General features: G+C 41.8%; 1 protein-coding gene across 6 annotated transcripts in view; it reads left to right on the top strand.

Moving 5' to 3' along the window:
- The window catches only part of ATG7 (autophagy related 7), a 241,262-nt gene that overhangs the window by 24,181 nt on the left and 200,765 nt on the right, over positions 1–16,316 (top strand). For 4 of the 6 annotated variants that reach the window (XM_057506593.1, XM_057506587.1, XM_057506577.1 and 1 more), the window contains exons 6-9: positions 1,226–1,342; positions 2,584–2,733; positions 12,824–12,918; positions 14,471–14,592. In XM_057506593.1, coding sequence (XP_057362576.1) covers positions 1,226–1,342; positions 2,584–2,733; positions 12,824–12,918; positions 14,471–14,592 — 484 coding nt within the window. The remainder of the gene's footprint in view (positions 1–1,225; positions 1,343–2,583; positions 2,734–12,823; positions 12,919–14,470; positions 14,593–16,316) is intronic. The other 2 variants (XM_057506592.1, XM_057506581.1) reach the window with 1 other exon arrangement.

The raw sequence follows: 16,316 nt of genomic DNA, 5'->3' as shown, positions 1-16,316 counted from the left end.
TGATGGAAACTTTTTGGAATTGGTGGTAATGGTGGTATGACCTTGTCAGTATACTAAAAAACCATTCAGCTGTACACTTTAGCATGGTGAATTGTACGGTATATGAATTATAGCTCAAGACAAAATTGCCAAACAACCATCCACTCTGTATTCTTGGCAAGATTAAAGAAGAAATATTAATTAGCCAAGTAAACTGCATAGTGGTCAGTGTTAACAGACCAGTGGGGAAGCTGCCAAGTACCCACATAACTGTGGGCTCCTACCACTGAGCGATTCTGGCCATAAGTGCTGTGGGAGTTTGAGGCAAAAGCATTCAGCCTGAGTGGGAATGGTGTCTAGGCCAGCTGCACGAGACACCACCCCGCATCGCTTCCCCTGAGGGGAGCAGCGGATACACCCCTGAGGATGAACTCTCCCACATCGTGGATGCTCCTGAGTTCTCAGAGCCTCCTTTGTGCTGTACATACAGTTAACCATGCACTCACTTTGTCTCTGCTCCACGCTGTGAGCTGCCTGAGGACTTGGCTGGGTTTTATTCATCTTCTTACTGTCAGAGTGTCTCATCTTGCCTTATGCATAGTAAGTGCTTGATGGCTGTTGACTTGAATTTCCTCAGTAAGGCATTTCTGAAAGCAGTGTTGTATTATCTCAAGCATATGTAGATTATGATTAGCACAGATCCTTTAATAACAGTCTTAATTTATTGGATTGTGAAGAGGCGGATAAATGTTTTGGGAGGCCACAATCGCCCCACCCCTGTTGGTGCATTGGATACTGTGGACAAAAGCTTGATGGAGTTTGGGAAGCAGAATTCTGCTCCTCTCTCGGCCTCTTCGTGTCTTTGTTCTGTTCAAGTTCTTCGCCCTTCTCTAAGCTTCAGTTTTCTGTCTGTAAAATGGGATAAATATAGTTAGCTTCCAGGGTGGTTTTGAGTATTAAATACTGATGGTGATAATGTCAACTGCCTGATGAACACTTTCTGTTAGCAAGTGGCCAATAGAGAATATTGTTTAGCAGGATATATTAGTGTGTGGTGTAGGGGAGTATTTTGGGATAAAGTCAGAAATTCTGTATTCTGTCCTCATTTCTGTTGGAGATGAGAATTTCTGACAAGTGTGTTTCAGTTTTCCTGTCTTACATGGCTCTGGGATGGTTATATTAATAGATGCACTTCAGCTTAATTATGGTGCTATACTGATAAGATATCTTACATTCTTCCTTCTAGGATTTAAAGAAGTACCACTTCTACTATTGGTTTTGCTTCCCTGCTCTCTGCCTTCCAGAGAGTATACCCCTCATTCAGGGGCCAGTGGGCTTGGATCAAAGGTTTTCACCAAAACAGGTATAAGCAAATAAAACAAAATGCAAGTAAAATTGAGTTTAACATGCATGAGCTGTTTATTCTGTATCATCCTAAAGACAAATAGGCACTAGTCTGGATGAAGAGGTTGTCACTGTGGAATTCTCCAAAGATGGTTCTGGGAACTGATTTATTTACCAAATGTTTGTAAAATCATTTTGAAGAAGTAGTGAGCAATACTTTTCCATGTTTTCAGTGACATTTGGCAAAATGCTAAGCTAGTAGGGAGGACTTACAGGATCATTCTGAAAGACTGCAAGAATTTGCCAAGATGTGGTCTTCACTTTCAGTGTGGGGGTCATAAGGCAATATACTTTGGAAAGAGAGTCTTTGAAACCAAATCATACCAAATCATGGAACTTGTACATCAGGAATGATACACACCCAGCTAGTCTGCAGTGTAAGGAAGGTTATAGGTCATTAGAGATGGTCCTGAGAAGAGCAATGAAAATAATCCGGCCAGTAGAACACAGACCCTAAGCTAAAGCATTCTGATCATTGCAGAGGCAAAGGTTGAATGGTGAGATGATTTGAATCCATGAAGTGTACCAGCCACTAAAATCCTGAATTCTAAAGCCAGGGAGAAACCCTTACTGACTAAAAAATAATAATAATAATAATCTCATTGAGGACAAATATCAGAGGTTGTGGTTTTGTGGGACTAATTTCCCAAGAAATATAAGTGGGGGAAAAGGACTATATATGGGGATTGACTCCTAGTGGGGATGGGGTTTCTTTTGGGGGGACAAAAAAAAGTGTTCTGAAATTACAGTGGTGAGGGTGGCTTAGTTGTGCAGCCGTGCTAAAACCAGCATTGAATTGGGCACTTTATGTGGGCGAATTGTATGGTAAGTGAAGTGTGTTTCAAAAAAGCTGCTAAGATTATGGAAAGGTTCAGGCAAAATTCATCAGTGGTAGATTCATGCTTGGTCCTGCCAGGACCATGTTTGGGTACCACGCTGAACCTCTGTGGTTGGCATCTTAGGGAACCACCATGCTGTGACATGACATGTCCCCCTGAGCCTCTAAGACACACATGAGGAAAGGGTTACATACAAGTGTATTATTTGAGGCACTTTAATGTTCATTTGCTGTAAAAGAGTGACAGGGGTGTGTTCAATCATTTCCCGTCTTCTGGCTTGAAAGTACCTTGTGTGTTAATTTTTAGCTCAGAGCTAGATATATAATTGTCTGGAGCATAACTCAATGTATTCTGTTTTCAGATTCAAGCCCTCAAGCGTGCTTATGATGATCTTTGTCAAACAGAAGGAGTCCCAGCGCTCCCTTACTTCCTAATCAAATATGATGAGAACACAGTGCTGGTTGCCTTGCTGAAACACTACAGTGATTTCTTCCAAGGTCAAAGGACAAAGGTCAGAGAAACTTTGAGTATCATTTTATTGTCCAGTAAAAACCCATAAAAAAATCTGATGTTCATGCTGTGATAGACCACTGCAAAACTCAAACTCATTTAGATTTCTTTAGCCCCCTAAAGCATGTTTCAGAACATTCTTTATCTTCACCCTCTCCCACCCCTGCAGTTCCTCTGGGCTTTTTCCTCCAGATTTTCCTATCTCTGTTATACCTCTGAGTAATTCTGGGGTCCTTTCTTCCTGTTAGGGATAAAGCTATTTCAGTTTTCCTTCCTGATACATTTTGTATCTCTTACTTTGTTTTAGCTTATTCCCAGAGTCGTATTCCCAATTGTAGTTCAGGCCCTGGTTATCTCACTCTTGGACCCTGAGAGTCCTGTTCCTTCCACCTTGCACAGCACTGCAGTAGAAGGACCTTCCTCAGACTGTTCACCTTCACTGTATCATTCACCAATCAAGAGTTAATGGTGTCTTCCTTCTAGCCCCACCCTACCTTTCCTGCCTCATTTTCCATGAATTTCCTCAAAAACCATTGGCTCCAGCTAAGATTGTCTGTTTTGCCAGACCACCTCCCTAATCAAATATGTCTATAAATTTTTCTATGTCTCTCTCTGTCCTTGTGTTATGTCATCTTCCTGAAACAAATTCCACCTGTGAAAATTCTAAGACACTGTCACTCCTTGTTGAAATCCTGCCTCCATGGTGAGGCTTTTCATGGTGTGGCCGTTTGTGGTCTGTCCCTTTCTGATCTCATTGCCCTTATTTCCTGATCCTCATTTACTGTTCTCCACTCCTTCATACAAATTACTTTTTGTGCCATATTAGACTGTGAGCTACTGGAGGACAGGGACCATATCTTATGGCTGTGTGTCTGCATAGTGTCTAGCACATGACTCAGACCCTCAATAAAATTATGAATGAATGGAGTACTCTGTCTTTTAGAAGCAAGAGATATACAGTGAGCTGTCTTAGCCACACAGGGGATTATAGACCAAAATTTAAAAATTGGTGAGTATTATGAAGTTATGAAGTCAAGTGGGGCAATTTCAGTAGCCAAGTAGATACATTAGAGCAGAGAAAAGAGAGAGTTCTAACTGATGTCCCAATAATTCCTTAGCCTGCCTTAAGGTACCATTTTTTAAGTACATTTTTTTTTCTCAGCTACATTAGCATTTTCTTTTTCAGAGGGAGCCCTTTTTAAATGAATGTCTGAGCACTGAATTTTTATTAAAATTCTCTTTTCCCCCCAGGAAATTTCTCCAGAACTGTAGCTAAATTAGTAGAAATGAGATCAACCATTAATAATTTGAAGTCCAAGTTAGTGTGAGGTCCTTTTGTGATAACAGGCAGGGTGAACGGCCTGTGCTTGAAAGCAACTGTAGATCAGGTTGTGTGTGGTAAATAAGTGGTCCTCACTCAAAGTGTAGCTCTACCAAAATAATGATAATTTGCTGAGCACTCCACAGTTTAAAAGGGGCTTTCACATACTTGATCTCGTAATAACCTTGTGAAATAGAACTTATCAGTATCTGTATTTTCTGTTTGATGGAAATGAGGCTCCAAGCCCCACAGCCAAGGCCTGATTGCAGAGCCCGCGGCCTTTCTTCCCTGCCATTCTCTCATCATTTGGGTAGAGGCAGTCTCTGCTGGACCCTTGAAATCAAACTGACCTGGATCTGCACCCAACACTGCCACACAGAGCTCTGTGACCTTGGGGGTTTGTATAACCTTTCTTTACCTCAGTCCGTCTGTTAAATGGTGGTGGTACTACCTCCTACAGGGCTCCATGAAGATGAAACATGATGATGTGAAAAAAGTGCCCGGCACATGGCGGGTGCTCAGTGTGTAACCACTTCCTTCCTCAAGAAAACAGCAGTGAATTTTCAAAGAATGAATAGATCTCTGGAGTGTCCTGGCTGTGGACAAGTTTGCTGGTGCCCTGACCCAGAGACCAACCATGTGCTGGGCACAGCGTCCTTCCCTTGGTTAGGGTGGTATCTCAGGAAAGCTCAGCACATATGTTGGGCATCTCCTTAGAAGCCAGAAATTGTGAAATATGATTATAGCTATTCTCCAGACCTGAGGCCTTCTAGGAGGAGGTGAGACCTTGACCTGTGGAAAGTTAAAACTAGAAATTCAGGTAACAGAAGAGAAATGCCCATGAAATGATCCAGGTGATACTTTGGTTGTTTAATCTATGCCCTGTCTTGTTCTAGAAAGGATCACCAGAAGCTGTGCACATGGGTGTCCTCATAGGAGTCACATAGTCTCCTGCTGGACTGCCCTATCTGTGGTCCTCAGTGTCCCGTCCATCCCTCACACTGCTGCGCAAATGCATTTATAACATGTAAAATTTATTGTGTCACTCATCTACCGAAAACCCTTCCACAGTTCCTGTCATCTTCAAGACAGTTATAGCGACCTGGCTTGGCATTCAAGGCCTCTTCATACCTGGCTCCTGTGTCTGTCTAACCTCATCTGATATTCCCTAGGATGCATCCCATGCTCTGGCTCAACTCTGCCCTCCAAATGCCCTGTACCTCCCCCATCTCTGCCTTCTCAAGCCTTTCTGTTGCCCACCTGGCTGACTTCTCACCTCCCACTCTAACCCCCAATCCCAGTTCATCGCCCCCCAGTACTGGCTGATTCTGCACACTGTTCCATAGCCCTCTTCAGGGATCTGGTAGCAGCCTGTCTCCTAGCACCGAATGAGCTTAGCTGTAATTGGTCTGCTTATCTGCCTACTCACATCCCCAGCTCGCCTGTGAGCCACCATACCACAGACACCATGCTTCACCTGGCACTGTGCTCAACATTGAATGTGATGCCAGCCACTTAATGGGCACATGATGGGTGAATGTTGAGAGGAGAGAGATAAGTGGGGTCTGGTACATCACAGAAGGCTTCAGGGGAAAGTAGGACTCGAGCAGAAGAACCCTGAAGAAATGACTTCTGTGAAACCTGTATATCATTTCACTTGAAGTGGTTCCTTCTTTTATGGTCTTAATCTCCTTCAATCTTTTACACTTAATTTCAGTTTCTCTCTAGTGTACTTTGAGTCGTAAGGTTCCCTCTAAAGTTTTTATCCTCTTCTTCCATCAAGAGACATTCTTTTCAGTGTGAACTCCTGCCTTTGGGCTGTGCAGTCACAGTATTCCCCATGACAGACAAAGAAGCACCCTCTTTTTTCTGCTTAGTTTACAGTACGTGTGGGGGAGTAGGAAGGCCAGACTTCAGGTCCCAAGTGCAACTTCATGAGCAGAGCCCTCTGAGTCTGTTTCCTTAGCATATACAAGCATACAGTGATCACACCCTCCTTATAGGTAATCGTGAGAATTAAGAGATGACAGATAGAAACAGGTTTCATTAAGTTTTACTCCCACATTGGAATTGTTCCCGGTGTATTTTCTTAAAATATCTTATCAGTGTCCATTTTCAAAGGAAAATTCTTTTCTTTGGACTAACCTCAGTGTCCAGCTCTTTCATAAAAATGGCATTTTGAGGCCCAGAGTCATGCAGCCAACTTTACTTTTACCAAAGAAAGGCACACTTTCTTGCTTTTTTGGTTTTTACAAAGCCAGAAGAAGTGAGGAACAGTCTGCCTGAAGGAGAAGTCCCCCCTGAGATTTGCAGGCTTATCAGTTCCAGAGCCCCCGAACATCCAGGAGGGTTTTACCAGTTCAGTGATGGTGCTTTCTTTACCTGAAAGCTCATCAAATGCACCTTTGATGATTTCCTCTCATTTCTGGAGTGACAGCAGTTGTTCTAATTTCTGGGGTGACTTATGGTTGTTAAGGTGATTGCTCAATATCAAACTTCTTTGTGTTTTTTCTGTTAAAAATAGGTTACGACTGCTAGGTTGTGACTCAGTAATCATATTTTTGTGTGTCTCTAGATGTATATACACACACATACATACCTAAAACGAAAACTTGCACAGAGCAATTACTAAGGGCTGTGCACTCTTTTTCTGTTTTATTCTGTTTTATCTTTTTGAAAATGCCAGTTGTGGCCCACTAAGTGATTAGGACTCACAAATAGCTCATCACCTGTACTTTGGACAATGCTTGGCTGTTTTGAGAATACTGGCAGATAAATGAACTGCATTAAGCATGATTGCATCCATTAGTTTTATTTCCAGCTGCATCTTTTGTTTTTAAAAATCTCACAAAGCTTCTCAACTCTTCAGTTTTTTTTTCAGTTTTTTTTAAGTAAACATTTTGTATATTTCCTTTTAATCTTTATTCTTCTTTATAAAGACCGAGATATACTACATTCTACTTTACTGAAGCATTTTAGCATAATAGAATTATACTCTATATCAACATCTTAAGAATATATGACACTGTATTTTATCAAATTTTTGACATTTAGTTTTCTCATACTTCTTCACTATCAGATGCTTCTTTATGCATGAAATTCTTCCCCTCTCCCTGCTTATTTTGAATTATTTCCTTAGAAAACATTTCTAGATGTAGACCTACTGGGTTAAAGAGTTCGGGCATTTAAAGGTTTATAATCAGTGGTGTACTAATTATGTTTAACAACTGATGACTTTCAGGGTGGGGCAAAACTTTGATTTTGTAGTATTGGCTTCAATTTATGTGGTGTCAGAACTCCCACCTTGGCAGATTCCAAGCTACCAATGTGAAGTCACAAAATGCAGAAATGGAAAGAGAGTGACAGTTGCCTCTCCCAGGTCTGATTGAGTCAGCCCTAGCACACCACTGCTCATAGGAACTATTGCCCCCAAAGTGTGCCCATTTTCCTTCCTGCCAGCAGTGTACCCTCACCAGCCTTGGGTCTGTTGAAAGTGGGCCTTGTTTAAGTTGTTATTTCCCTCAATGAGATGTTGAATCCACTTACAGTCATGGTGGCATTGCATTGCTACAGCAGTCATCTTTCCAGCCAGTTCTTGTGTTTACATTTACAACAGCCCATATTGCTGTCCCATTGCCAATTTTGAGGGGAAGCTTACTTGAGTCTTTTACTTTCTTCAGAGCAATTACTGAAGAGTGGATGTTTGGGAAATGTCTTGTAATTTCCACAGCATTAGCTTATAATTCTAGGGCTTTAAAATCTTTGGACAAGAGCACCAGCAAAGGAGCAACACTGGCGTGCCATTAGTGCGGCTTTCTTCACTGAGTGATCCCTGCATCTTGGCAGCCGTCTGTGACTTTGCCGTGCATTAGATATTTGAATTTTTTTTCTGTACTTTAAAAAACTGTAATCTCCTTTCTGCATTTCCTGTTATGTCAAGTGTTTACGTAATAGACAGCCATTTTTCAGATAAGTAAATTTTATGGGATCAGTGTGGACATTTCTCCAGCTGAGGACACTCAAGTTGACAATTTTGCTCTCTTCTTTCTCATGTTATACTTTTTCAACAAATAGGTGGGTGGACTGCAGCCAGATCATGACTGTACCACTTGAATGGATTGTGTGCTCTAAGCCAAATAGAAAGGAGCATTTATTTCCTAAACCTTTTAAACAAAGTTTTTTTCCCCAGTTACATTTTGCTTCCTTCTGCTGATTTGTATTTTGAAAGGAAGCAATTTGCCCCAGATCACACAATGCTTTTGTGGCAAAGCCAATTCTAGAACCCAGAACTAGCCAATGATTATTTCTGACTGGCAGAAAAAACTGTTGACTGAAGTAGTTAAGCTTGTTACCTAGCATTTATGCTAATTACTGCAATGGTTGAGGTTCCTGATTTGGTTCCTAAAGCACTTAAAGATTTAAAGTTTTTTGCAATCACTCTCGAATCATCAAAGAAATGCTAAATGATGTTCAGCCTAGTGTCTGATGGATTCTGTCGTTTTCCTGTCCGATGCTTGCCTTTTGTCCTCTTGCATGCCTCATGTGTGTAGGAGAGTTAGTTTAAAGCATTTTTAAGCTGACCTCCCTTTGTGGGTAATAGATTTCTCTTCAGTAGTGCATTCCTGCTATAAAGCAAGTCTTGGGTCAGGTTGCTCTAAGAAACTTATTCCTGGTCTTTTCTGCTCAAAAAAAGATCCCTTTTTTTTCTTATTACCTTCCTACCTCATTGCCTTTGCATTTAGTCTCAGAAATATGCCCATTTGAAATTAGGCATTCATTTGTAGTATCTAATATAACATTATAATTTCTGTAATTTAAATATCACTTGGTCCGAACTCTACATTTGCAGATGGTAAAATCTAGACCAAGAGAATGTTTGATACACTAAAATTTATCCCCTTCTTTTCTCTGAAGCTAAGGAAAGATAACCTTGAAACTGAAGGTAGATAACTGTACTGGTGATAGATGGAACTGAACAAAGAGTTGAATGAAATGCCTACAATAGCGTTTATTTATGCTGTTGTTATAGTTACCATTTGTTGAGTGCTTGCCTTGTTCCCAGGCTCTCTGCTAAGTGTAGGTGAGAGTTACCCAGAGAGGAGAAAACTAAGGCCTCGAGAGGTTAGTGAATTGCCAAAGGTGGTGAGACTAAGTAACTCACAGCATTTGATAGGAACCCACTTTTGAAAATGGAAACTCACAATCTCTCTATGAAGGACATTTTCTGGATTGATACTGTCCAGACTTCCTAAATAAAAACTGAATAGCCTTTAGACACCCTGTAAGATTGAGCCTTAATATAGTCTGTGTTGTCTTATAACCTGTATAGGACTTTTTTTCTCATTAATGTTCTATAATGTCCCATAATTCCGGAGCTTGAAGGAATCCTTTGAGATGACATGATACAATTCCTTCAGTTTGTAGGTGAGGAAGGAACTTCCTCAGGATCTTTTTTTTTCCTCCCTACATTAGGCCTTAAACTCCAAGGTCTGAAAATCAGTGAGCTGCAGAATTAGAGTGCAGGCCTGTCCAAGCTCCAGCCAGTGCTTTTTTCCCTGGGGCAGGTCATTTTCTTCCTCTAAGCTGTTTCAGATGTTACAGAAGTAGAATGTCAGTTTTTCCCTTCCCATTTTCTTGCTGAATACAGAGTTGCAAATGCCTTTGATGAATTTTTTTAAATGTGAAGCTGAAGCAATCGTTACTTGACAAATGTAATTTGTCTAACAGATACTGTCTGTCGTGAATGACAGAGAACAAAATAAAAAGATGTCCCAGATGGTGGCGTTGGCCAGCTAGACCAGAAGAACTCAGGGGAGAGTTCTAGGCTTTCCCGGAGTTCCCTTGCTTCTCATAGCAAATCCTCTTTTCAACCATACTCTACCATTCTTACCCAGAAGAGTCCCAGTGTTAAAATGTCACCGAATGGAGAACCTATAAAGGTGAGAAAGGACAGAAGGGAGGAAAAGCAACTACCTGAGATGCTTTATCAGTTTTATATGTAAGCTTCAGGTCTCTGTTGGTCCTATGTCACCTACCTTTCCCCTTCCAAGGATCCCTGCCCAAAGGTTGACGGAGCTTTTATATATTGGGGCCTGGAGAGATGAGCCAATTCTGTCATTTATTCAACAAAATTTGCTGATTACCAGGTACATTGCCAGACACTAGGCATGGGAAGATGACTATGGTAGACTACCCCTGTCTTCACAGAGCTCATAGGCCAGCAAGAGAAACAGATGTGACATGCATCCTATATTTCCTCCATTTTAAAATGCTTTTTTCTTCCTATTTTAGTTTTTGTATAAAGTCAGGGATTTCTTACAGTTACTGTGTGTATATATATATTTTTGAGATTTTTGTGCCCCTTCATCCCCCTCATCCTTCCCACCCACCCACTACTCACTTCATTCTTTTTTGGAATCATTAATGTAAAGTCACATGAGCAACACTGTGGTTACTAGACTCCCCCCATTATCAAGTCCCCACCACATACCCCATTACAGTCACTGTGCATCAGCATAGTAAGATGCAATAGAGTCATACTGTGTATATTTAATGTGGTGATGTTTCCTCTTTTTTTTCAGTCCAAGTTGAAAGTGCATTTTATAATCAGTGGTGCCTCTGAATCAATAAAATACCATGGTTCAACAAATATCACAGTTTCCATAGGAAAAATATAGGCTGCAGTGAGCCCTATTTGAAGCCAGCACTGGTGTTCTCTTCCTTAGACCCTAGGCAGCTAGTGCTGAAATGGTAGTGTGCATAAGGTCACTGAATTTGCAGGTACTGGTACTTAGGGAGATCTGGGCTGGGGTCAAGGGTGGGGTGCAAGTTCAAAGAGCTACCCTAGCAATTCTCAACGTAGGCAGTCTGCATGGATCACACTTTGAGAAATTGCTGCACACTCTCCAGTAGTGATATGTAACTCGGCTCTACATTAGAATCATCTGGGGAGTTTTTAAAACTGATGCTCAAGCCACACCTCAAACTGGTGAAATCAGAAGCTCTGGAGGTGGGACCCAGGCAGCAGCAGTTTGAAAGCTCCCCAGGCAATTGCTGTGTGTATTCACACTTGAGAATGTGGTCTAGGGAGTGTTGGGGAGCAGAGCTGTGCCCCTCAGACTGCAGTTGGACATGAATCACCTGGGTCCTTGTTAAAATGCAAATTCGGATTCATCAGGGCTAGGGGTGGGGGCCCCTGAGAGTTTGCAATTCTGACAGGTTCCCAGCTGCTGCTGCTGGTGCCTGGGCCACATTTTGCAGAGTGTGACAGACGTAGAACCAATCCAGAGTTTTCAAGGTAATGAAAAATGGCCCAGTGGACACTTATTTTCTTTTGTCTGCAAGACCACCTGTTCTAACAATTGCCAAATTTAAGTCTGTGGACTGGTCCAACTACATCAGAATTCCTCAGCCATACAGACAGCAAGGCTCACCGTTGAAGATGCGGAGCCACTAATGATGACGTTAGTGCACCTACACATGTGGAGAGCTTTGCACTATCAATAGCATCTCCTTTATTCCTCACCACAGCTCTGTGAAGTAGGTATTATTATTTTCCCCATGATTCAGATAAAAATACCAAGGCCTGGAGGAGTTGACTATTTTGCCCTAAAGCCACTGATTCCATAAGGGGCACTAAGAGAGTCTCTTCAAGCTCTGTTGGTAGAAGCTCCCTTGATGCTGGAAACAAGCTCACTCTCAAGGAAGAGAAGGACTATACTCATGCAGAGGGCAGTGTCTGCCTAGGTTGTTTGGAAGTCTTCTGTAAGAAGACTTGCCCTTCACCTTCATGTATTTATTTATTCCATTATCTATATCAGTATGGACCCATAGATACTAATTTAAGCTTTGGGTTATAATCCAGTACTGTGTTATTTTGTTGCCCAGATTGTTCCAGCCTCAGCCTTCTAGTGCTCTTCAAATTGTTTCTAGGGTCCCCTTGACATGCCCATGCTTTTGTTTACTGAGCACTTCCTTACTTTCCAGTATACAACATGCTCTAAACTCTTCTTGTATTTTCCCTGCCTCAGCCCTAGAATTAGCCAGTTGTCCAAGGAGCCCAGATTCCTTTTATTGGGGAGTGGAATTCAGAAATCAGGATCTGGGTGCTGGGTGCTCATTGTCTTTTAAGAGGAAAGAGACAGGAAGAGTCAAAAATGGTGTGTATATATAGAGTGCTGTGGAAGCAGAGAAGAGAGTGACTACTTCCACCAGGAGGCGTCTTCACTGAAGAAATGGTATTTGAAGTTGAATAGAGTGTTCCAGACAGAGGTCAAGACTACAGGGGTTGGAGGGAGAGAGAGGAAATGTATGTGAGCAATATCAAGGGCATCTGGCTTTTTTATTTGATCTGACTGTAGACCGCAGTGGTAGGTCCTTGTTTGAGTTTTTTCATTACATTAAAATTAGCAGTTTTCACATTATGTCTCTTTGAGATAGGATTTTTGCTCTGAGTCCTGACAATTGACCGTCCTTCCTCCTAACCTCCCTATCTTCCTTATAATCTTCCCTCCTAAAGGTACCCAGTTCCTCCTCTGCTGGGCCCAGTGCAAGGCCCAGGGGCAGAGAAGAATCTGGCAGCCCCTTGCTGCAAGTTCTGTCCTCTGGCGTGAAATTCTTTTGTGTCACTTCCTTCTAGCCCTTCGCCTAACATCTCATTGTTGATACTTTTGCAGAATAGCATTAAAAGGGAAGAGGAAGTATTAGCAATGTCTGCATTTTGAATCTGGCATGGTATTTCACTCACCAAGGAAGTCTTTTCTGTTCACAGGTGACAGTTGGTGTCTATGACCCCTGTACCTTAGCCGAGTACCCTGGATGGCCTTTGAGGAATTTTTTGGTCCTAGCAGCCCACAGATGGTATTTGTGTGTGTCTGTCTTTTGTCTGTATGTTTTTGACATGCCTATATCTGTATCTCTCTTTCCCCCAAATGCATTTTTTTTTTTAATTTCTGGTGTAGAAATCAAATAATAAGTCAATAAATCAGACGTGATCCCATTTCCACCAATGGTGAGCCCCTACGCAGGTCTGTTCTGTTCCCATCTCTGACCGTACTGCACTAAAGATATTTTAGAGAGTAGGGCAGAGTGAGCAGCCAGGGGGCCTGACCCTGAAATTCTCCATTTTTCCCTTCAGCTGTCTGGGTCGCTTTCACATAGGATTTCTCCTGTTGCTTCCAGCCTCCTTTTTTCCAAATCCTAAAAGAATTAAAACAGAGGGTGTCTAAAAGGCCAATATACATTTGAAAAGATGCTCAACATCCTTAGTCATCAAGGAAATGAGATATAATGAGATACTCCTCATTAATAGAGATAATGAGATACCATAATGAGATGCTACCACACAGCCCACCAAGAATGACTGAAAAAGGAAGGCAGTGCCAAGGGTTGTTGAAGGTGTGGATCAGTCAAACTCCTAAACGCTGCTGGAAAACTGTTTGGCAGTATCTTCCAAAGTTAAAATATATCTGTGGCTCAGCAGTTTCCCTCTCAGGTGTATAACACACAGAAATGCATACTCAGATACAAGCAAAATACACATACAGGAATGTTTATAGCAGCAGTATTCTTAATAACCAAATACTGGAAATACCCAGAGCTCCTTTGACAATGACACAGAGCATAAATTGTGGTGCATTCATGGCAATGGAATGCAGTGTTGTGGTGTCCCGATGGTACTGATATGCATGTCCACGTGGGTGAATTTAAAAAACAAGATGTTGAGCGAAATAAGCTAGACCCAAGAGAATATGTACCCTATAATTCCATCTATGTAGGCAAACCTGTGTACAGGCTTAGAAGTCAGAGCGGTAGTTACTTTTAAAGGGGGTGGTTAATGCCTGGGAGAAGGCATGAGACAAGCGCCTTTAATTTTAGGGTTTGTATACTTGTCTTTGTGTCTGTTTTACTTAAACAAAAATGTTTACATTAAAAAAAATGAAGATAGTTAAATTACAGATTGTCCCCAGAGGGAGAATGGTTATACTTACTTACCCAGGGGGAGTCCAGTGCAGATGGGCTTCCTAGCTACTGACCAAAGTGCTGTTTCATAGAATACAAGTTCAGGTGGGGAGAAGGGGAACCAGAAGAACTCAGGTATGTCTTAGAGGTTCTTTTTTTCCCCTGCATTTAAGATTCATTTGTCAGAATTATTTATGTGCAATGTGATTGTTACATAAAACCCACCTAGAAAGAAATCACAGCCAATTCAGCATTCAGCCTCTGAACATTTGGACAAAGGAAGCTTATGTGGTTGTGTTCAGAATCTCTCAGAGGTTAAGGCCATCTCCGGAGAATTTCAGGGAGGCATAATTACAATGAATTGAAGTCTCTCCAACTGGTTTTGCTGAAGCTCTTATGTGAGGTCTTTTTTTTCCTTCCTTAAAATAAATAAATAACCATCGGGGCCTGCTCTCAGGAGTAGCAGTTTCCAGTCTGTGGAAGTCCTGTGCTTCCGGGACCGCACCATGCAGGGGGTGAGAGATGTCGCCCACAGCATCATCTTTGAAGTGAAGCTTCCAGAAATGGCATTTAGCCCAGGTAATTTGCCAGACTTTGAGAACGCATATAATTATCATTTATCAGAAACCAAATCATGTTTAACTTTTCTTTCATCCCTTCACAATGGCAGCAGAAAGTAGGGAAAAGTACAACTCTTACCTCTTTGCAAGTGGGGACACCTCCCATGAACAGAGGGCGCAGGGCACGCTCAGCTATTCAGACAGGAACAAAGGCAAAGATTGCCTTGAGGAAATTTCCTCCAGGCTGTTTTTTCAATCTGGAGAATTTTTCCCCCGCTAGTTTGTGGTTTTGATTTTGCTTGGCATAAAATCTTTATTCCTGACCTTTCTTACAGAAAGAATGCAGCGTTAATGCCCTAATATACTTATTTGTTGCATACTTAAAGTTGCATGTGATCCTGTTCTTCACATAGTAAGCCAGTCAGCAAACGGCCATTTCTCCTTCCACCTTTAATATTCTTCATTTGATCCTGTGTAGTAGACACCAGCTATCACCCCATTTCATAAATTAGGAAACATATGTTCAAAGACATTTTGTATATATGGACATATATGTGGGTACACATATACACACATTTATATGTTTATATTTATACACGTCACATAGGTAGAACACATCAAATATGAGTAAAATAAAGGTAATACTACCCACCTCATGGAGTACCTACCCTGTATGAGGAATCCGTGTTCTGTATAAAAGGCGGAATGCAATTTCTGGTGTATTACAGGCATATTATAGGCATTAGCTGTCATATTAATGATGCTCATCTATGTTAGCTTCATATCTCACCCCAAACCCAGTGCTCTTTCCACAGTGCTTCCTTTCACCCTGGTTCATGTGCCTCCCTGTGTGTTTGCGGGGTGGGAGTGGGGAGAACATTAACATCTCTTCTGAGATGTCATCTCTAGAGTGCAGAAGTCGAGAGGATTCAGGATTGCCTCTGATGGCGTTTCGTCAGTGACTCTGTGCCGCAGCTCTGATGGACAACGCAAGCGGATTTCCTGGGAAAGATTAACAGAGGGCTGGGCTTGGTCAGGCGAAGGAGGTGGCAGCGACTTGTTAGTTGAGAGCCCTATGAAATCCATTGCTTCTCTGCTGTCTTTAGATATGTGCATTTGATTTAGCACCCTCTTCTGGCACATTCTAAAATAGCCCCCGTGTAATGTTAACTTGCGTGCAATAACTTATTAAGCTGCCATCTGAAGATAGCTCCAGGGAAATGAGATGACACTTGACAAGTAAGGCATGCCTGCTGTATGCCCGGCAGGGCCCTGGGCGCCTTCCACACTTCCTCCTCACTTAATCCTGCCGGCCAACCTGCAGGGGAGGCACTTCTGTTTCCATTTTTATGAGGGCGTCACTGTATTGCTCTTGTTCATGGCTCCCAATAATAATGCTTGGTGATGCTGGCAAAGCTAGGAAATGTTGCACATTTGCATTTGGAAAAGAGGTTTTCTATCCTCCAGTAATGCCATTATGCTTGGTATTGAGTGTATGTTATTTCGTCCAGGAAAGGCAAAGTTTCTTTTCCTTTTTTTCATGTAAATTAGTGTTTTTCCTCTTCTTTGTAAATAAAACTTTATAATAAATAAAGAGTTGTTCTGTTTCATAATGTAAACTGAAGGTGTTAGTATGGTGGTACTTTTGATTATTTCTAAGACATCCCGTGGTTGCAGTGGCGATGGCATAAGAAGTATTATTTTAAATATCCCATATCTTATTTAACTCCTGATGGTGCAGCC

The sequence above is a fragment of the Manis pentadactyla genome, chromosome 1 (assembly GCF_030020395.1).
Source record: "Manis pentadactyla isolate mManPen7 chromosome 1, mManPen7.hap1, whole genome shotgun sequence".
NCBI lineage: Eukaryota > Metazoa > Chordata > Mammalia > Pholidota > Manidae > Manis > Manis pentadactyla.
This window is presented reverse-complemented; position numbering and strand designations above follow the sequence as displayed.